The sequence below is a fragment of the Orbicella faveolata genome, unplaced genomic scaffold, assembly GCF_042242905.1.
Source record: "Orbicella faveolata isolate gen_17 unplaced genomic scaffold, um_ofav_v1 contig_13, whole genome shotgun sequence".
Classification (NCBI taxonomy): domain Eukaryota; kingdom Metazoa; phylum Cnidaria; class Anthozoa; order Scleractinia; family Merulinidae; genus Orbicella; species Orbicella faveolata.
In genome coordinates, this window is record NW_028301540.1 from 6,750,131 (window position 1) to 6,772,500 (window position 22,370).

Sequence of the window (22,370 nt, forward strand, 5' to 3'; positions counted from 1 at the left end):
TTGTTAATCAACTCTGGCCATATCCGTAGTATACGCCATACCCAGTATACACGCCAACAACAGAGTAAGATTCACTTCATCAACTTACCTTTCATTTTTACTGTAAGTATTTTGATACTTACAGATCAAAACGTGATAGGGAACAGAAATTTTGGGAAACGATCTCTCTCTCTCTCTCTCTCTCTCTCTCTCTCTCTCTCTCTCTCTCTCTCTCTCTCTCTCCTCCCCCCCTCTCTCTCTCTCTCTCTCTCTCTCTCTCTCTCTCTCTCTCTCTCCTCTCTAGATGAAAAGTGTGGCACTCACTCACTCACTCATGCCCTTTACGCCTAAGTGGCATGTAGCGCAGCAATATGTTCACTCCACATCTGTTGGTCCCTTGCCATAAACTTGATGCCTTCCCAGGTCTTACCCATCTCCTTGATTTCCTTCTCCACCGTCCGCCGCCATGTGATCTTAGGGCGGCCCCTCTTGCGTTTTCCTTCTGGCGTCCAATGCAAAGCAGTTTTCGCAATTGAGGCTTCTTGGCGAGCGACGTGGCCAATCCACCTCCAACGTCTCCTCATCAGGATGGTAGCCATTGGTTCAGTTCCACACCGTTCAAAGAGATCATTTTTTGAGATGACATTAGGCCAAAAGATGCGTAGGATACGCCGAAGGCTCTTGGTGTGAAATGTAGAGAGTTTAGATAAATCCTTCTCCGTTTAGCGCCAACATTCTGAACCACACAGGAGAGTTGTGAGGACGCAGCTGTGATAGAGATTCAGCTTGGTACGAATACTGTAAGTGGAGGAGCGCCATACCTTATTCATCATGTTGAGCGAGTTTCTGGCCTTGTTGAGACGGCTCTGAATGTCCAGTGTGGCACTTCAGTAATATTTTTGTCCCTCTACAGAAACTTACAGAAAATATTGTGCTTTTCCATGGCACACTTAATGCGACTCTAGCAAGTTAAAGTACATTACATGTTTGGACGGAGTTTCACTATCACAAGATAATTCATTTGTATTTTAAGGGCCTTTTTACATTGAAAATGGTACGTAAGTGCCAAGGCTCAGGGTATCGAACACAAAAGAAGGGTAAAACCTAATTTTGCCAGCAATGAATGGATAGATGGGGCCCAATAAATGCTGGTATATTCCATCTCCCACCCCGTACATTTTAAATACTGTTTTGTAGAGATTACAAGACGACGGGTTGTTATGATATGAATTTTCGTCTACGTTCAAGTTTACCGTTTCAGAAAAAGGCCAAAAGCTGACATTTTAAAATCGAAAGACTTATTTTGTTCGTTACATTCAAGAAGAAAAGAATTGGATATGTTATAGCCCAATCACTAAGCAGTATTTTCCGCAAATCACAGGTTTGTAGCTGGTGTAGTTAATTTTGACAGGTCAATCAATTTTCTACAGGCATGTCTTGGTGTTAAGCTGGGCTCTTAAAGTGCTACAATTAATAAAATTAATTCGCTAGAAATTGCGACAAGGGGAGAAATTAACTTATATAGCCATGATTTCCGTGCCCCATAGTCCAAGTATTTTCCATTTATAGATCTTGTTGCTTGAATAATTACAAGGTATTAACTTTAAAGCTGTTGGAGTTATTGTGAAAAGATAGTTTCATTAACAGTGCTTATTTAACCGAGCATGATGTCTTTGCGGGAAAATCTTAAACCGAGACCCTTCCCCTATTGATCGAGCGACAGCGAGGTCAATATGGCAACACTGAGTTTGAGATTTTCCTGTAAAGACCTGTAAAGTCGCGCTTCTTAGAGACGCCGTGACAACATAGCGATGGAAAGAGTCCGTCAGATAATTTTACGGAAATGGAAATTTATCGCTCCTTTTGGTGGGGCCGTCGTGTTACCACGGTAACCCTGTGACGACAAGAGTTAGTTTCAAAGTATTCCCTGATAACGACAACAGTGCAGTTGTTAGGACATTTACAGTTTGCGTGCATTATCAGATGCGCATCTTTTTTTTTTTTTTTTGTTATTGCTTCGCAAACAAGACAACGATGGCAAAGCCCTTGGTAACCTTCGTGGGGTAGGCGTGAAAGCCCATATATACGTTGTCATGGAGACTTTTGTGAATTCTCAGCAGACTTTGTACTTTCGGAAAGCCGGAAAGGAGAACTGTCTGATCGCGACCATATAAAATCCGAATCATTTTAACAAAGGAGAAATTCCACGGCCCCTTAGTCGATCGCAAAAGGACGATGATTATTGATTTTAGTACGCTGGACAAAACTGTTCTGGATTGACGTTTTACGAGAGAAAATTAAAACGAGCAAAGCGATACCATTAATTTTGTGATTATCTTAAACCTTATTACATCCCACACATGGAAACTTATTTTCATATAGATCATGCAAGGATGGCTTGCGTTTCAGCGTATCCAAATTTGCTCAACAAAATCTGCCAGCCCTGGTCTGGAATCCTGAACTGTAGCTTAAAGTACAGCAAGGTCCCATCAGGCACTTGAAGGGATTGAAAAAACTTGCCGGCGCTGCCCCCGAGCATGATTTCCAAAACCTCCTTCGGTTCCTTTTTTTCCATCAGCTGATCGGCGATGTCGCTCAGCGTTTTGGCCACTTCAGGTTTGAGAGCCCGATCGGCGATTACAGAGAAAGATGCACTTGATACTGTCGCAAATATCACTTAGCGAGTTCCACACATCGTCCACTTCCTCCTTTGCCACCACCGATTGACCGCCCTTAAGAGAACTAGAAGTAACTTCATCGCGTAAGGACTCTAACTTCGACATTGCAAGTTCAAGCTCGGTCTTCAGTTTACGGTTTTCCTCTGCAATACATTGTAACCTTAAGATAATATCACTGAAGCTACTTGTAGTGCTGTCTGCACACGTTTGGAGTGTCGTTTCATCTTTGCGATCGCTGGTTTCGCTTGTCTCTGGTCCTGACTCTATTTAGGCTATTAATCGCGTCAACCAACCAGCTGTACGCGTCTCTTTCGTCTGGTTTCGGGAACTTTTGGCGGTGAATGGCGGAAACAACACCAAATGATGAGGTAATAGGGACAACATCTTTGTAAACACGTCGATCCAAATGCGCGCCATTTTTTAACTCCTCGAGTGGAACCGTCGTAAATTCATTGGGAAAGCTTGCAACCAACGGGCTGGTCGTCATAAAACGCGCCAAAGGAACGCCGCATATCTTAGAATTGATGAGGGACCCATCCCTCGAATCTCTTTTTGGACGACATTCGACGAGCTCATCGACGAGCTCAGCTCGTCGAATGCCGAAGTCAACCATCCTACACTTCTGAATGAACGCAATCTTCCCGCTTTTAAATGAAATCCAACCTCCTAAAACGTCAACCTAGTAATCCAGCCCCTCAAAATAAACATACTTCCCTCCACATGACTTGATACATTATAGCTGATAAACTAATTGCCGAACCCTGCGGTATAAAACGGCAAATCCAGCTCGATGACAGCTACAATACCGGCTTATGACGTCACTCCATAGCAACCAGACTGAACGAATTTTTGAACTTCCGGTTCTCTCTTGCTCGTGATGTACTAAATTGGGATATTCTGGACTGTTTACCTGAAGCCATGCGACGAACTGCTTTGAAAGGGAGCTAAACAACCGATCAGTGATCGACCACGTCGCTGATTGAATAATACTCCGGTAAGTCCAATTTGTTCGGTGATTTATTTCTTGAACCAATTTTCCGTAGCTGTTCTCTGTTGTCAATTGGGTTTGTAGTCGATAGGCCGTTTGCTTAAACTGTTACTAAGCTCAAATTTGGCTCTCTATTTCTCTTTCAAAATGAGCACAAGAATTAATAGCGAAAGGACGATACGATACGAGTACAGTTCTAACGTTAGAAAATGTACGTGCAGTGTCGTTAAGTGTTCTCGTCGTGTTATTTTAGGCCGTAATGACTTACTGACAGATGAACTTTGTTACGATAAATAGCAGCATGAAACATCGAGAAACACTCTCGTTTTTGTTCAGACTTTATCGGTATTTACCAAATCTTGTTGTTAATAACTCTTAGTTCCTGTGTCTATCATTCCAAAGTGTTTCCCTCACCGATTGTTACACTAATCTTACAGTTGTTTCGCAAGCAAGGAAGAGGATTGAAATCTTTATTCAGCATATAGCCTGTGCTTCGTGTGCACAATGCATTGAACTGGCGTCAAATTAGCCCATTTTCGCTCAAGCAATAGTTGACAATCATCACTTCCTAATTGCGCTCATCTTTTTTTCAAAAAAAATCTTCAAAACTGTTCAGTTTTGTTTATGACGATGCACATGTTCATGACGACTTCATGTGTTAAAGCGGTCAATTGTAACCCAGAAGTCTTTCGGTCTTTCGCTGTCTGTGTAAACATTATTGAGTTTGATTCCTTGTCAGAATTTTCAGAATTGTTTTGCATGATTGTGTTCAGTTGGTAGCCGAGCGAAAAGCTAGTCCAACGGTTCGGCATTTTAGTGATGTCTTGTCAAAATCATTCCAAGATTGAGGTGAGCTGATGTCCCTTCTCACGAGCAAAATAGTCATAAAACACCGAGATGGATTAGATCCCAACTGAATTCACCACTTGAATGAAGAACGAATTTTAATTTTGCTTTTAATGATTTATTTCATGGCGCGTCGACAGATGAATTTAAAAACGCTCGCCAATTATCTTCAACCTCACCATCGGTAACCAAATCAGTTTCCGTGACTTCGTGCTCGTCACGGAATCCATTCCTTCCCCAAGCGGGGGAGAATAGATTGAGTGACCAGCACTAAAAACTTCTACACATAAGTTGTTAAAAGCAACAGATCAGTACACGCCCAAATGGTCAAAAACGTCGTTTTTTCACGGAATGGGACAAGCTTATTGTGGACATGTTTGCGCTCCGCTCAAGGTACCGGCAAAATCTCCACACCGGTATATCTTCTTGCAAAACGGCAAGACACGTGATTCATAACGATCTTTGTACAAATCTTTTTTTCCTTAGAGAGCTTCTTAAAAATTTTAGGATAGAGACCATTGTTACGTTGGAATTAGCATAAGCCATTAGTAACAATTCCGGGTTCGGCATGTCGCGACAAATTAAATCAAAGGGTACCTATGGCTAACTTGTAGATAAGGTACACAAAACCAAGCTTTTGTCTACCGGCCTTTGTAGCACACATATTACTAGAAGACATATGCGAGGGAATTTTAGAAATTTAACTTGCTAAGTTTATTGACTTTTCTGTCCTTTGTAGGGAACATATATGTTATATTATTTGCCTGTGAATCCAGAGCCTGAGCCTCTTTGGAGGGTATCACTGTTCACTAGCTCACTGTTCCAGTTCCTTTTTAGTCGTGTTTTTTTTGTCATGCAAACGATTGCAAAGAGAGTTACGCAGAAGGAAAGCCCAAGACCCAGTGAGTTTCAAGGAGTTGCATGCAGAGGGGACTACAGAGCAACGGATGCTATTGCTATAGGATTTCCAGATTTTTTATTTTCGAGATATGCGTCCTGCCGAATAAAAACACAGGAATACTGTGCATTGAATTTTTTCTAAGAAAAATTTCAACTATTCCGGCCAGGGTGCCCAGGCCAAGAAGCTGGTCGCCTAAAAGAATTAATCAATAAATTATTAACTGATTACGTGATTCATTGATTATAAAAGTAAATAAGAGAGCTTTTCTGGCGCACAATTAAATATATAAATATATTGATATATTTTTCTACTTTCGCAAATGTCATGGCTTCTCCCAAACATCAGCAACTGAGTGTGTGATTGAAATATACCGTAAATAAGTGATGTAAGGTGTAAAAAAGAACTATTTTAAAGGTAATTCAGATTTAGAATCATCACCTAGTTCATTTTTCGACCTAGCAGTCGGACATGGATGCAGCATAGCAATTTCGCTAAATTTGGTCTTCGTGGATATTAGCAAATGTGATGGACTTGTTCGTCACAAAGCAAAAACAACAAGGCAAAAGGCACTATTAAGAGACGAAAAACCATGTTCCTAATTTATCACCCGTAGTCGCTTAGCATTAGATAGTTTACTTTGTTGTTTGGTCAAAATTACCAAAAGAAAGCAATCGAAAGAATTAATTTTAGTGAAGCAAACGCGAGGTGAATAATTGTAAACAAATGTCAATGAAAATAAATTCGCATAAACACTCATTTTTAGTCACTTGTGATGGCAAAATCAACACGTAAAGATGCCAGCCTGTCAACAACCTCTAAGGCACTAAAATAAATCAGAAATAAACCATTAGAAAGAAAAATATTAAGATACTTTGCGAAACGGAGCAAATTTGTGCGGCTTGTACAGATGAAAGCCCGAGCGGCGCCGGGGACGCTACAAAATGTGGATTCCCAAACTGGAACCCCTTCTGGACCCCTTTCTAGACCCCCTTCGGACCGCCTTCTGGACCCTCTCCTAGACCCCTTCCGAATTTTTCTTATTTTTCATCAGTGCAATCTGGACATTTCTGAGTCCATCGCTACACAATCGTGACATTACCTTTCCAAGAACACTAAAGGGATTGTTTCACAAGGCACGCAAGGCATATTTTTTAGCGTTTTGCACGCTTAACATCACGATATTTAAATCATAAATCTATTAAGAGCGCTTAGCTAATTGAAGAAGACATTGCAACCGTTGTTTTTCAATAGCCTTTTATACTAAACATGAATGTCATTAAATTTCATTTGTGAATTTTGTAAGGGTCAAAATGTGGACAGAAGGAAACCAGTTAATGCAACCATTTTCTTTTGTCTCAACAAAAAAGTATGGCCGCAGGTCAAGCAAACGCTCTATCTCCTGGTAATCAGAACAATTTTATATTCAAATTAACAGCAACTTGTTTTAATTTATTTTAAAAATATCTCTTACTGGGTGTGTGAATGTTCACGATATTTTTGGTCAGTCGTGGTAGCCGAAAGCACAGGATGATGCAGTCAAAATGGCGGAAAAGCGGGACAGACCGAAACGTTTAAACCTTGTATCCAGGTGCACAAAGAAATGGCAAAGTAAAGGATTATCATTTCTGGTAGTATTTTTTAACACTCAATTTACGATTCAAGCAAATGTTTGAGCAAAAAAAGTGAAAATAAGTGGAAGATCTCGCAAGCTGTAGCGCACTGTACCAACTATCTACAAATGACTTAGCCGTTTTTGACTTAGATGTAGTAGTGATCACATGCGCAGAAAGATGATCGCAGATTCATGGTATTCGACCGTTAAATACGTTGACAGTTGGCGATGTACATCGGACGTAGTGTAAACAGAAAACAACTTTGCTGCTTTATATGCGACGAATGGTGAGAGAAACAGGTGGTTACATTTTGCTTACATTGTTGGGGAGGGGAGGGGTGGGGGTGGTCCAGAAGGGGTCCAGTTTGGGGGTCCACGTTTTGTACCGACTCCGAGCGGCGTTCCCAGAGAAGATCGTGTGACATGTTTTGAAATCATCAATCTGCAAAAAATTTTCCGAATGAATACTGTCGAGTGTGCGACTGTTTGCAGAACGAATCTTTTTTGTGCCACGCTTCGCTAACACAATAAACCAACACCAGTGTGTTAGAAGAATTTTTGGCCTGTTTTAATGCACATTGGACTTCAAGCAAACGTGCCCTACCGGGCGACAAACAGTTTTTCGCAGTCACCCTAACCCAAACGTTCACCTTTCAGGGCGCCGCAAGCAGCTAGAGTACAGCCTTGACTGAATATCGGTAAAGGTGCCTATATGGGTCAGCCCTTCACTTTCAATGTGGAACCACGAGTCTTTGATCAAAGTAATGTTTGTTGTCCTCGTTTGACCATAAAAGGTCTTTGGTTTCGTAACATGATTTACTCGTCAATGGCCCTGTTCTGATATATTAAAATTCTAACTTGGCTCCGAGGTTTACGGGAATAAAACAAAAGAAATCGCACCGAGGATGAGGGATGTATAATTAATTTCTTTTGTTTTATTCCCCTAAGCCTCGGAGCTAAGTTAGAATTTTAATATATCGAAATTGGCCTATTGTGCCAATGTTTGTTAATATGTTTTCAATAGTTGTTTCGTTCAAGAAGTCCTCAATTCGTTTCGCTAGTGTAAGTTCGATATGTTCGACAAATATGATTCATTTTCATCAAAGCTTACCACATTGGAATGAGATTTACGCATTTTCAGGTTGCTTTCCAGGAAACTAAAGTTTATATTCCCCCTGTGAGCTTGCGGGGTTGATCGATAAGACCAAATGATTATCTCCTGGTCATGTTAAGCACCTGGACGAGTCAAAGGTAATGACATCCAGTCTCCAACTTGGCCGTATTACTAAGTTGAAACATCTTCGGTCCACCTAAAGACACATCGTCCTGTGAAAGCTACAAAATCAACAAATCTTCCGGACACGATGTACGCTGAGCTGGAGTGAACTTTGATCGGAGTGACCTTCGGGAACAATCCATGTACCGAGTGCTCTCGTTCGGGCCGAGTAATTACGGAGTGTATCGACACCTTAGTGAGTGAGTGATACGCAGTGACCACAATAACTCGTTCCTACGCTTCGCGTATCCACGAGTTAAAAAGTAAAGAAACCTTTCGGCTGACTGAAAATATTATCAAGATAGTTTTCCCATATATAGTTTTGTCCTGGCTTAGGCGATTTCTTTTCTGAGTCACCACAAAATTTTCGCTTCGTACCGTATCTGTATGAGAGTCAGAGTACCTGCGAGCATCACTTGCTGCATTCCAATGTTTTAATCGTGATTACCTCCATCCTTTCCAAGGGGAAAGAGGGAATCACGGTATTCTTATTGTCCGGTCAGATCGAAATTAGGAAGAATGAAGAACTGTGATTAGTCCGAAGCTTTAAAGAGAGAGTAATTCTGAGCGGATGCATTCTAACCTCATATAACACGATGGTTAAAGTGAGCGTAATTCCTGAGTCCTTCTTTCCTTTCTTCTTTCCTCCTTTCCTTCTTACCTTTATCTAGTTAGTAAAAGGTTGACAAATAAATGATGAAAGGACTGCTATTTATTGTAGGTTGAATTAAAGACGAAACAGTACAGATATTCTAAACTGCTACGAAAGTTAATGAGAATCGAGCAAAGTGGTCACAATGGGTCATTGTGTGAGCAGGCTGAATTCAGTAGGAGTAGAACGACCGGAGCAACGAAGAGTTCGTGAACTGGAAAGCCAGTTAAGATCAAACAATGAAGAAGTTAGAAGGCTGAGTGACCAATTAAGGGAACTTCAGCAAGACAGGGATCCTTCTCGCGACTGGGTCATTAATCGAAAAGAAATTCAAATCACTTATCAGCCGGAGCTCGGGCGAGGAGCGTGGGGAATTGTTTACCGGGGGAGATTCCATGGCTGCGAGGTCGCAGTAAAACAAATGTACGGCGAAATTATGTCTGATCGGAACAGGCGTGTGTTTGAGCGAGAAGTAGACATTGCTTCAAAATGTCGCCATCCTTGTCTGCTGCAGTTTATTGGAGCAACTGCTGATAGTGAAACGCCATTGCTAGTAACGGAGTTGATGGACTGCAATCTACGAGAAAGGCTCTACTCGAGACAGAACAACAGCCATGATCTACAGATAGCAGTGGGAGACGTGGCTTTTATTTCTTTAGATGTGGCCCGAGCACTCAATTATCTGCACCAAAAACCCACACCTATTATCCATCACGACGTCAGTAGTGCTAACGTGTTGCTACGTCGTCAGCGTAACCAATGGAAAGCCAAATTGTCGGATTACGGCACTGCAAATTTCGTACGTCAGAGCAACATTAACTATGCAGGTGCATTAATCTACTGTGCTCCAGAGTCCAGAAGAGAAGATCGAGATCGACCAATAAGCGTTAAGGTTGGTAAACACGCGTCATCGTTTGCTACAAAATGCGGCGGTTTTCAGTTGAATGTCAAAAGTAATTCTCGTTTGCTTTGGTTTTGCTTTACTTCGCTTTTTGATTGCTCAACAAAACTCGCGCCACTTTCTCAACCTGTAAGAAGCAAAACCAAAACCAATCGTGACTTAAGGTGGCTCCATAGGGTAATCATTTATGGCGTTGCGCACGCAAGTGTTATGTTTTGAATGCTGTTTTTGCATTCGCTTTCAAACCCAGTCCTTTCAAACTTATTACATGTAATAACGAATGATTAAATAGTGTTTTGATATCATCTCTGTTAAAATTTTGGGTTTTCGTCTTGAATTATAAATGGCTAAACAAGTGTGTTTTTTACTGTTTGTGTGGCATTATTTGTGATTTTCGTGAATTTTCTTCGGTGAAATCTTCAAAACTTTTTACAACATATCGCTTCCTGCGGGATACGAATTTGAAACACGAAAAAAGTAGGGTTTATAAAGGCAGTTTTTTCGATTTTTTCAAATTTATGTCTTTTACCGCTGCAAAAAATCTGGTCTTATAGATTTCCCTGAAAAACGAGCTCCGACTAAAGTAAAGTATTTACTACCAATCTGCCAAATTTTACGGAATTTCACCGATAAGGAAACGCGAGAAAATTCACTGTCAGTTTGCCTTTTGTGCTCATGTTGAGGTCAGAAAATATCAAAAAACACTGACGTTTTCCTTCGAGCGCGCGCAAATTACTTGAGCTTTCGTCCTCAGCGCGCGTGTGATCGTAAAACTATAAGGAGCCACCATTGGGCATCCTTACTGCGCATAATTTATGGCGTCAGTAGCGCGCGCTTGTGCACGAGCACACTGAAAACATGGTGGATTTGCCTTGATATTGAGTTCTGTTAGTTGAAAAATGGCTATAGCTCACTTACGAACTCGGGCACCCCAATTTGTTTTCCAGTAATCAACTAATCAGTAGCTTTGCGTGAAAAAAGACTGACATGATTTCTATTGCTGAAAATTGAAGAACTAAGGAAAATAGCAACGGCCCTGTAGTCTTTTCTATTTTGCAGTTTGATAGCCGTGGCAAGCAATTTGGTTCCAATATTCGAACAAGGATTCAGCTGTCTGTCAAAATCAAACTTAAAAAGTTAATTTGTGTCCGACACAATTATTGACTGTAGTTTGAGGCGTGTTGTCATGAGTCTGAGCTCACAAAGATTTTACAATAACTTGAGATGCGTTCTTGTAATATGCATTAAATAATGCCAAAATGGGACATTTTCAATGGCTCATTGCTCCTTAACGAGCACGGGCACCCCCTCCCCGTTTTATTTTATAATTAAAGTTCTCATATGATAAATATTCAGTGGACAAAGTTTGAACAAAAATCTAGTGACAGTTTTACTTCAGGGGAATGACCTTAAGGTTATTCCTCAGAATTACATTGCGCATCCCTACTGCGCGCAATTTTCGCGTCATTAGCGCGCGCTCACGAGCGCGTCCGCATACGCAACATATACAGAATTGTGGCTTTTTCTAAACGGCTTGGCTTGCGAGAGACAAATCATCGTTTTTTCCTCGGAAACGATTACCGGGACCTAACAATTTTTTTATTTAGTTTGAATGCAGAAATCACCTTCTTTCCGTACAGTGAATATGGACCATTTCTATTGCAGAGTAAAAAATTATCACGAAAAATGGGAGCATAGCTAGCACTCGTAAAAGGTAATATGTGGCCCCAGAACACTGCGTGCTTGGAACGTATTGTATCCCTGTCGACTATTATGAGTGCCCTTATCATGAAACGTACATGAAATTGCTCCTTAACATTTATGCAATACATTCATTGTTGTATTCCTCGCTTGATTTTCTCCCTATTTTTCTGCTCTCTTAAAGCGTAAGGTGAATGGTTCAAATATAAAGGTTTCTGAAAGCAAAAAAACTTCAGGAATTATGGGGTTTGTTGAAGGTCCTCCAGCTCCTGAACAAATATGGGGACCCCCTTTAATTTTTTGTTTTAAGTTTTAAGTTCTCTTGATATAAGCAGCTAACAAAATTATCGTGAGTTCTATTTCGATGGAATTACCTTAACTGCACTCGCACATTTTCCCGCGCTTGACTTCGGTCGCATGTAATTGCTTCGACTTTGGATTGGCTCATTGCGTTGTTTGCGCCTGCCGTGCGGATTGGCCAGAGTAGTTGTTTTGGTTTTGGTTTCAAGACACTCAAGTCAATCAAACTATAACAGGGATACCACAAGCTTTCTGATTGCTAAACAATTAACCTATTATTTATTAGACTAGTTATTTCAGAAAACTAAAGTTTTAGCATTTTTGTCGGTACGCATTCTTTTCTATGTTTTCTAAAACACTTTAAGATAATCGATTTAACAAATAGATTCCATGTTACCGTGCTTCTGTTCAGTAATAGATCACAGATGACGTCAAAATGTGGTAAGAACAAAAAAAGTGGTACACGAGACGATAGCCGAGTGTGTCACTGATGTTCTTATCACATTTTGACGTCTTCTGTGATCTGTTACTGAACAGACGCACGGCAACATGAAATCTATTTGTTTTATATAATAACGAAAGAAACTATCACAGATAAAGCTTTTTTTTTCAAAATCTTTCAACATAACTCGAAGGCCAACCTTTGCGTACTTTGGCGAACACGAAAAAAAAAGCCATTTGACGTGATCTATTATCTATACAAAATGTAGCAATCACATTGGTTGCCATGCGTAGCAAAGAACTGTGATTGGTCCAGGAAAATCACGCCACTGTCAAACTTGACTTGAGCGTCGCTTGTGGTGGAATGAAAACTTACGGTGAAAGCAGAATTGAACTACAAAATCTAGAAGTCTTAAAGAAAATGCTGGAAAAGTCAAGTGAGTTTTTATCATCAGAGCAGCCCTGTGAGCCGAAAAGCTTGGAAGTTGCCTTGAATATTGCAGGAGTTGAAAAAATACGCTCGGAAAACTTGCGGTTGCGGTCAACGTGGAGGCCATTCGATTCGAGTTTTGAATGAAAGGAGCGTTAGTGACGATGGAAATTTGTGTCCTCTGTGGCTGTAGATTCTCAAATCAGTTTGAAATAGTGTCGGAGTCACCTTATAGCTGCGATACAGTTGGCCGAGTGCTGTAGTGAGGCATACTTTGCTCGCTGCTGTGCCCTGAAACAGACTGGAACATTCGCATCGGAAAGCAAGGTTATGTGAAGTGTTTTTAAGAAATCAGTGATGCTTTGATGCTCCATACCTGACATCAATCAGTGTGTTAACAGTTATTTTAAGACTGAGAAAAGCTGATTTTTTGAAAATAAATTAATCTCATAAACATTTTGTTTATCGGGTTTGTTAAATTCGAGATAAAGCAATGCATATGGTTCTCCGACAGCTTACCAAGGCCAATTTTGTGCTTAGTTTAGTCTCGCTAGACTGCCGACTGAGACTACTCGAGTATTTTTCTGGGTCATTTTCTAAAGACGAAACAGTTTATCTTTCTTTTTTATGCTTCTCCTACCTGTTCAATACCTCAACAAGACTTTTTTGTAGCTTATTTTTTGCCCAGTCACGAAAAATATTTTCTAAATTCTCAAAACTTTTCGCCATTTTAAAACACAGAGGGAAAAACTTTGTAACGATGACGTCAATCGTGCGTCTGTCCTCTAATAGATCATAGGAAAGAACCAATAAAAATGGGAGAATAACTTGGGTTATTATATAACAATGGTTTAGACTAGTCTAGTTAATGAACGTGCAGTAATTGTTGATGGCTGTTGAAGTTACAATGTTGTTGTTATCGAGGAAAAGTTCAAGAACACGTGTGAAGAGATAAGACAAAAGCTCTTGACAGCTTTCCTTGGCCGCACCGTTCTAGCTAGCACGAAATTTAGTCGCTTCATTAACAGCGTAAAATGCAAAGAGGAGTTAAAGAGGTTTTGCCAAGCAACTCATAGTTTCAAAATTCATTTCCTAAATACATGAATTTCCGCAAGTCTTTAGATAATCCTATTGTAGGGCAGAAATTCCTTGAAGTGGTCCGCTCTCGGCAAACAGGTTCATCCTAATGAAATTTTTTAAGCGAGTGAGTTTCATTTGCCAGCTGGCAAGTATCCACATTTTCCTTCTGGGGTCACAAAACGCGACTCCGAAAGTGATTCTGCTTGCAGATTCTACTTTCAGTAAATAATCGTGAAATGATGCAGTAAATATGTTACAAATGCTGAAAACTTTATGCTTACGGAAAAGAACGTTTTTATGACCACTCCCAATGCTATTGTTGTTGTTAGGTCGATGTGTACAGTTTTGGAGTTCTCCTCTGTGAAATGTGTACCAGACAAGAACCAAATCCAGGACAGCGTCCGGTGCAAGTTCTGCAGATGGAGAGAGGCAAGTTTCAAGACCTCGCTAGACGCTGTGTATTAAACAACCCTTGGCTGAGGCCAAATATGGACACAATCATTGAAGAACTGGAGTCCCCAGAGGTGGCTCGAACAGGAAGGCCTGCGTGGAACTAAATTAAAGGAAAGGCCAAGGTTAACAATGAAGTCCCTAAACCTCTGCGTGTGATTCAAGAGAAAATATCTTGGACAAAAGGGATTTGTTACAAATGTAATCAAAGGCTCCCTGAGCCAGCTCGTAGATGAACAGGTCAATCCCAAGTTTACTTTTGCATCTTTGGCAAAACGAGTCTTTGTGCGAAACTATTCGTATGAAAATGTATGTCACCTGTACGTTCTTTCTCACGAAAATCAAGTCATTTTCATGCGAAACGTTTTGCACAAACACTCATTCTGAGAAAGAAGCAGACGGCAACTTAGAAGTGGAAGTTAAGTCTGCTAAGCGGCCCATCAGGCCAGCGCTTTTGCCAGTTTCTATAGCATGAAGCCACTAGGAGTATTTCTACTACTCCCTGGTGGGATGCTAGTCCATCGCAGGGTTATCCCCCCCCCCCCCCCCCTGCAACATTAAATTTGCCAGTACCTATTTATACACCAGAGTGTATAGAGGCACTGTGAGAGTAGTGTCTAGCCCAAGAACACAATACAATGTTCCCAGCCAGGGCTCAAACCCAGACTGCTCGAAATAGAAAAGAAATGCAAAAATCGAATAATAGGTTGTTTAAACAGACTTCTTATTTTAATTATTTTTATTGGAACTGGAACATTGTTGTTAAATTAAATTGTACATGACATGATGTAGTGTCAAAGAATAACAACAGTTTGTTTCAAAATGAAATCATTAAATGAGATTTCACCATATTCACCAGCAGCCAGTCCAATATTGACATCTAGTCGCTGAAGTTGGTTATAACATATGTATAATATTAGGCAGTGCATTTTGGGTCAAGGTAAATTGGTTATGGTCCTTGTTCAGTTAACATTATGAAACAACTGAGTATAACAATTATGCAAAAATTATATTACATGATTTTAACATTTATTTTAGCCAATCAACTTGAGAATGCCAAGACTGCCAAGAGTGTTTAACCCAAATTTCACTTAAGTGAGACATGGATATTGGCAAAATTTTGTTTACTTAAACTATGTCAAATATAAACAATTTGATTTTAGCTTGCTGGTAAAACGGAAATCTATAGAAAGAAAAGTATTTCCTTCAATATTATAAGAATTTCAGACAGTTTTGTTTCAATCTTGAACCCAAAGTGAAGGGGATGTTTTTATTTACAATTTACAATTTTTTTTACTATATAACTATGTCTATGCGGAGGGGGAAGGGAAGTAACAAACTTTTATACAAGGAGGCTCTGCCCCAAGGTCAAAACCCTATCCATTTTACATAGTGGCTTTGACAGGAAAGGCTTCTCTTTCATATACATGTAGCTTCTAGCTTGAAACCTCTTTCACAAACCTAATGTGGCCCCACTACATCTTATTCCTTGGATAAATAACTAATATTTGAAATTCCTGTGCTGTTAAGTCTTGGAATATCTCCCGCCTGAAAAAAGGGCACCTTTAGTCAACCCCCCTTCCCCAGCTTGGTGCAATCAATAATAAGGGTACTACATATTGTAGTGTATGCAAGTAAAATAACAACAATTGTCTTTCTTGGAAACACAAATCACGGTGTTTATTCCTACATATCTTGGTAATTGTTTGTGCTAATCTCGCTAGCAATGCAGTAATATTCAAAAGGATTGCCGATACGTCTCTTCTAATGGATTTTTGCAATGATTACAGAACATACTTATGTTGACAGGTATCAAACATTCTCTTCTCCATAATTATTCCAACTTTTGATTTCGATTTGTTTAAATCTCTCATTTCTAGAAGTAAAAAAAAAAAACTCTACATCACCAGCCACATGCGTCCGGCTTATATTTGACACAATTGGGCAGCATATCTCCCTCGCAAAAAGTAGAACTACACAGTCTCTTGGACTTATTAAATTTGTCCATCGTAGATGTAGGTTGACTTGCATACCATCTCTGAAAAATTTTCCCTCTGGTCGAACTGCACGGAATTCAAAAGAAATGAAGTGTGAACGACAACAAAACTAAAAGATAAGGCAATTCGAATTTCTTACTTAATTAAATTGTTTTAAAATAAGCTTACAAATTTCGAACTTCCGTGGGATACTAAAACAGGCAGAATTTCAAGGTGTGTATACAAAATATAACAATAACAATACAATGAAACCAAAACTTAACAAGAACTTAAGATTGCTTTGGACTCCACAAGGAGAGAAAGCGAGTGGAAACCATCAAATTCTCTTGCCAAGAGAAAAAGCTACGAGCTTAATTTCCCCCATATGCAAAGTTAACGCGATCCCAGTGACTTTCTGTCTTTCTCGTATCAATTCTTTGACCTCGCCGACCGTGATGTTGTGACCGATGCATCACCACAGTCATAGATACCTCTACCAGCTTTCATCTACCTGTGAGCAAAAGCCGATAGTCAAAAAGCAACATATTCACGAAACAAAAACACATGAAACCAAAATGGCCGACTGCAATCTTTGATGCGCTCGACAAACTCGTACCCAGGCTCTCCATTTTTCGGGTAAAAATGTACGCCTTTCTAGTCTCCCCTCGTTAAAAACCTTCCTGAAGACAAATCTGAAGATGACTAAACATTCTTGGACAAAAACAATACTTAGTAGGGGAGGGAGGAGAAAATTGTTTAATTCAAGTTTAATGAATAAATTAATGAGAATCGAGTGAGCGAGCGAGCGCCGTTCGACTGCCTACTAAGCCCATGGATGATGTCAACCACAAGCAAAAAAGAGACCAATGCCGTTAAACTTTTCTCCCCACAGGACAAAATATCAAGAATCCGTAAACGGAAACGTGGTAGAAATATGTGAAAGCGTCGCGGAAACACGACGGTTGACACGCGTTTCCGCTGGCGGTTTGGTGGCGATTACTCGTGTTTCCGTTGCTGCGGTCACAGCGGAACCATACCACTTTTTTTACATGTTTCCGTCAGGTTTCAGTTGAAGGAAATAAGTGTTTCCGCAAGCGTAACTTCATGTTAACATGTACGGAAACACTTGGTAACGTTCCGGAAATCTGAATTTTTTTAGATTTCCGTCGACGTAATCAGACTTAAACGTTCACGGAAATACAAGGTTATGTTCCGGAAACACGTTTTTGCCTTGTTTCCGCTGGCGTAAAAAACCAAATGTCGACAGAATAGTAGGCTACCTTCACGAAACAAGTTTTTCTCTTGTTTCTGCTGACGTATTCAGACCTAAAGTCACTAGGTTTCGTTGCGGAAACACGATTTTTTTTTCTTGCTCTTTGCTATATATCGGGTTCTTTCAGCACTCGTTATTCCTGATCTTCCTTTGTCATTACAGGACAGGTAAATATGTTGTGATTTTGTTATTTTTTTAACCCATACCATATCTATGCCCCACTATGTGAAATCACACAAATATGAGAGCGATATCTTCTTCGCAGCTTCAATCAATTTATTTTATTTTCCTTTTCTTCAATCGATCGACCGGTGACACTTTAATTTTTGTTATTTAAAAAAAAATATACGTATATTCGCTTCTCGTCCTCGTCATTTGAACATAACATGCCTAAAATTCCTTTCTTAACAAATGAACATCAAGAAAAACTTACAGCTGGTATGTATAAAATGTTGAATGTTCTAAAAATGTAGCGAATTAGTCGCTGCGGACTGCCCAAGAGGGCCGTTAGGTGGGTGTGGGCGTGATGATTCCTCTTCAGTCCGGCTGACACGTGCACTTGTGCGACGTTGTTTCTCAGTTAGTCCGGCCAAATACGCCTCGTCCAGTTTTGTTTTAATATTTCTCAGTTTGCTCAAATCGTTTCCTGACAGAAACATTCGGAAAGTTACGTACCACGAATATTTTTAGATGAAAACTATATTCAGTAGTGTATAAGAAGAAAGGTAAAAAATTCAGTCGGATTACTGGGTTAAGGGAATATATAGAAGATTGCCCTGACACTTTGTGTACGGTTATGTGTAAGAACTTGTATACATAGGAATAAAGGAGCAAACGCATACTGATCATTGCACAGTCCTTATACATTAAGGGCCCTTACACGGACCACATACCACCTTATATTATTTTGTCATTTTACGAAGTGTGAGGTGAGGTACTTCCTGCGGCTGCAGTTGTAGTTCGTCTCCTGCTGGTTAAAATGTTAAGATTCATTGTTGTTCAAAGACCCATCTCGCGTTTTTGTTTTGGTAGATGTAGCAAACTACTGCAAATCCGTTTGCAGAAACATGACGGAAATGAACAACAGCGGAAATCTGCTAACTTAAATATGACGGAAACGTGACTTGGCATTTCCGTCCCGGAAACGTGACGGAATCACGTAGACTTGAATTTTCATGTTTCCGCAAGACGTAAACATAACGGAAACATGGAGTTGCATGTTTCCGCCTCGTTTCAAAAATACGGAAACATGTGATTTCGTCCTGTGCCCACTGTGGACGTTATCATCTTAAGTGGCAAAAATGCTAGCTGGTTTTCACATGACGTCACTAAAATTCAAACTACAAAACTACTGATCTTCCTGAGATGATATAAGATGTATAAGAGCAGCTGAAAACTAATATTCAAACAAATTTTTGCTCCGAATGGGTTCTTGGTTTTGTGATACACTACACTCGAATTCCTAAGCTTTTGCGTGACGCGGCATTTACATGACGGCCTAGAGAGCTGTCATCATGGTTAAAAAAGTGACTTATTTCGGGAAATTTGGCTATCTGAACAGTTCATGTCTAAGAAGAAGTATTGTTGCAATGTTTTAGAGTTGCTCGAGGGATAAATTCAAGCTTCTGTGGCAAAACTCAGTGACAGATGTTTCTGTTGGTTTCCGGCCGCCATGTTGGTGCCCATCCGTATGGGCACCAGCATGGCGTCTCCATAGAAATCTCTATAAATTTGTCTAGAATCTTTCTCCGCATATCTTGGAGAAGAAAAATTGCTGTGACCAGAATCTTGGCGAGAGTCTTTACATATTTACCTTTTTTCATTTCCCAGATTCTGGACTTAATCTATTGAACGGTTTTGATTTTTATTTTGATCTATTTTGAATGGCGTGACACTGAAAACCAGCAATTGTTCCCAGCCTGTTATCACGTTTGCTTTGAAAACGTTGAAAAACTGGCTTCGTCCCTTCAGCAAATGAACTCCTTTAAAGTTAGATGAATATATAAACAATAGCCTCTATTTGGCGCGAAAATATGCAAGGATATTTGTCCGCGGACATTATCTGTTCCGAGAAGCGAACAGTTTTCCGAGAACGTAGCTCGAGGAAAATTGTGAGCTTCTAGGAACAGATAATGTCCAAGGACAAATATGCGAGCATATTTTCGCGCCAAGTGGAGGCTATTGTGTTTATTATCGTGCAAGTATTTTTCGCAAAACGCGCGGTTTTGAAAATTGGGGAATATTCGGTCACGTGACGCGTTTAGACCAATCGCGCGCGAGCGAAAATATTTGATGAATTATAAGAGTGAATATGAAAGTTAGATGAATATAAACTTATATTTATACCATGCTACAGAACATACAGCCAATAAGAATGTAGTAGAGTCATTGAATATTCGTTGGTATTCCATTAAACCCTTTCACATTGATTGCACGGGTCTCTGTATTTACTATGGCATGATTTAAAATAGTTATCCAAAGCTCTCTCATTTGTTGCATGTCTGCATATCGTCGACACCACAGTACGGAGGCAGCGTTAGTCAGGTTCGCTAATGATATTTTTGCGTTCGACGAAGTGGAACGCAAACCCAGTTTTGACCTGTGGCTTTCCAGAGTTGGTTCCCCTTTGCACGGTTGTAGGTCGAAAAAACCATATTCCTGTAAGGACACCAGAATGGCCACTCCGCTTGATTTTTGCAGGGGCATGTCACGGCCAGTAAACTGGTACCGTGTAATGCTAAGACATGTGATAAAACATGTGGCGAACATATGAGTATGTGAGCAGGCCATGTGAGCTCGTCTTTCCGATGGATCTTTCTTTGACTTCTTTCCGTTCAGTTGCTGTACGCTTCGCTACTATGTGCTCTCAGCGTTAGATTTTGGCGAATTTTTAACGCTTCGACGGTAGCATTTATCGAAATCTGAGGGAATTGTCCTTGTTTATTAACACGACTTGGCTTTCGGATGATAACCGTTGGAACAGTCACATTTTGATTGCATTTGTTGATTAGTTCCAGTCGCGACAGATAGCTCAGTCTTTATCCGGTCGAAATTTTATTGTTTGGAATCGGTGGAAAAGTCCTCTGGAGGCAAGATCCATCAGACTACTTTATTCATCAGGGGAAATACTCGAATTAGTCCCACGGAGTTTGTTTACGATAAACGACCACGCGAAACGACCACGCGATTGCAAATGCTAGCTTAGAATAATGTACGTAATTTAAATATTCTATGAAACTTGAGAGTCTAAAGAAACTGGCGGCGTCACGCAACCTATCAACAAATCGTGACCACTTCACTACCATGGACTTTGACACCATGCATATCTGACTGTAAAATCTCGGTTGCTGCTGAAAAATGTTGATTTTAGCAATAGACAAAGGTTGAAAGTCAGCTAGTGAAATCATTGATTTACGGTATATATATATTAAAGTGAGAGCGTCGAACGCACTCTCATAATTTCTGATTACTACTAGTTTTAAATATGAACTCGCGGCGCGTTACGCTACTTGGCCTCTTAGATTTAAGTGCCGCATTCGACACAGTGGATCATGAAATTTTACTTAGACGCTTGAACACAAGAATGTTATATTGTCTTGGGAGCGGGCAAGAGTAATGTTGTCAGCCTCAGCAGTTTTGGCCGTGTGCCATGATTTAAGTGTGATTCTGGCTCGGTTGTTCCCTTTGTCAATGACTGTGGCATTGTCGAAGTCAATATAAATGTGGTCAAAAGTCCATGCATGTTTGCAACTTTCCAACCTTTAACACCGTTGTTTCATATTCCTGATGTGTTCTTTTCTTCTGGTGGCAAATGATCTTTTGGTTTCGCCAATGTAATTACATGGACATTATGCACAAGAGATTTTATAAACAACGTTACACTGGACGTCTTCAGGAGGTCGGAACTTAGGGCAAGAAATACTTGTTGTAATATTTTTATAAGTTTTTTGGTAAATTGAATGGAGTGACTTCTAAGAATTCGAGAGATTGGGTGAGTGATATCTTTGAAGTAAGGAAGGGTTGCAAAGTCAAAGGTATCACTGAAAAAAGTTTTTTTGGCTTTTAATTTGTATATATTTCTCTACATATTCATTTTTTCATCACTCCTCGTTACCCGTTGAAGACAGTAGACCAACTGTCGAAAGCTCGTAGTTTTTAAATTCTTTTTACCAGAGAACGCCTTTATATGTTTTTAAAAGGAATCCTGGTGGGCTGATCCTCGATATTTTTATTTAATTTGAAAATGTTAAAATTAAGAAATAGGGCTCAATATAAGTTTACTGAAATTGCAATCTGAAATTGGCTTCCTCGACTTTGGGCCAGTCTCCACAAAATATTCCGACTGAGTATCGAATATTTTGAATAAAAGACGATCAGGTTAACTTAATAAAAAGAAATGTATAATCACAATAACTACGAGGATCACAAGCTCGATCTAAATTTTGCCGAAGTAACGGATGAATATAAGTTCGCCTTTGTAAATAATTTAAAGCCACAGTAGGAAACTGTGGAAATAAAGATCAACCATATCTGTCTCACGATAAGTTCAAGCTCTACTAAAAGAGTCACATAGAATCATGAAAAACAAACTCACCATATCTACAACATACTATAACTTTTTTTCGGAAGACATGCGTTGGAACATTTCCTGTCCCTCACAGCTTATACATCAAATCTCTACAATGCCAAATTAACATTCAATATCGTTAAATCGGTAGTTAAAGGCTAGTGCAGTCGATCTGGAGCCTTGTAAGTATCTTCCGTTTAACTCCTTTACGATCTAGACAGGTCAGACAAATCGGTGAAAATTTATGCAACTAGGCCTCAATGCCACACTTTTTTTTTTTTTTTTTTTTTTTCACAGACCACAGCCGGTGTATCACGTT

General features: G+C 39.9%; 1 protein-coding gene and 1 pseudogene across 1 annotated transcript; one reads left to right on the forward strand and one right to left on the reverse strand.

Moving 5' to 3' along the window:
* Positions 1-1,875: 1,875 nt before the first annotated feature.
* Positions 1,876-3,369, reverse strand: LOC149114777 (uncharacterized; annotated as a pseudogene).
* A 138-nt stretch (positions 3,370-3,507) lies between these two features.
* LOC149114778 (putative serine/threonine-protein kinase drkB) lies at positions 3,508-14,779 on the forward strand. The gene is made up of 3 exons (XM_089284318.1): positions 3,508-3,651; positions 9,002-9,824; positions 14,115-14,779. The coding sequence occupies exons 2-3, from the start codon at positions 9,078-9,080 to the stop codon at positions 14,340-14,342; spliced, it is 975 nt and encodes a 324-aa protein (XP_089140444.1). The 5' UTR covers positions 3,508-3,651; positions 9,002-9,077; the 3' UTR covers positions 14,343-14,779.
* Positions 14,780-22,370: the final 7,591 nt, after the last annotated feature.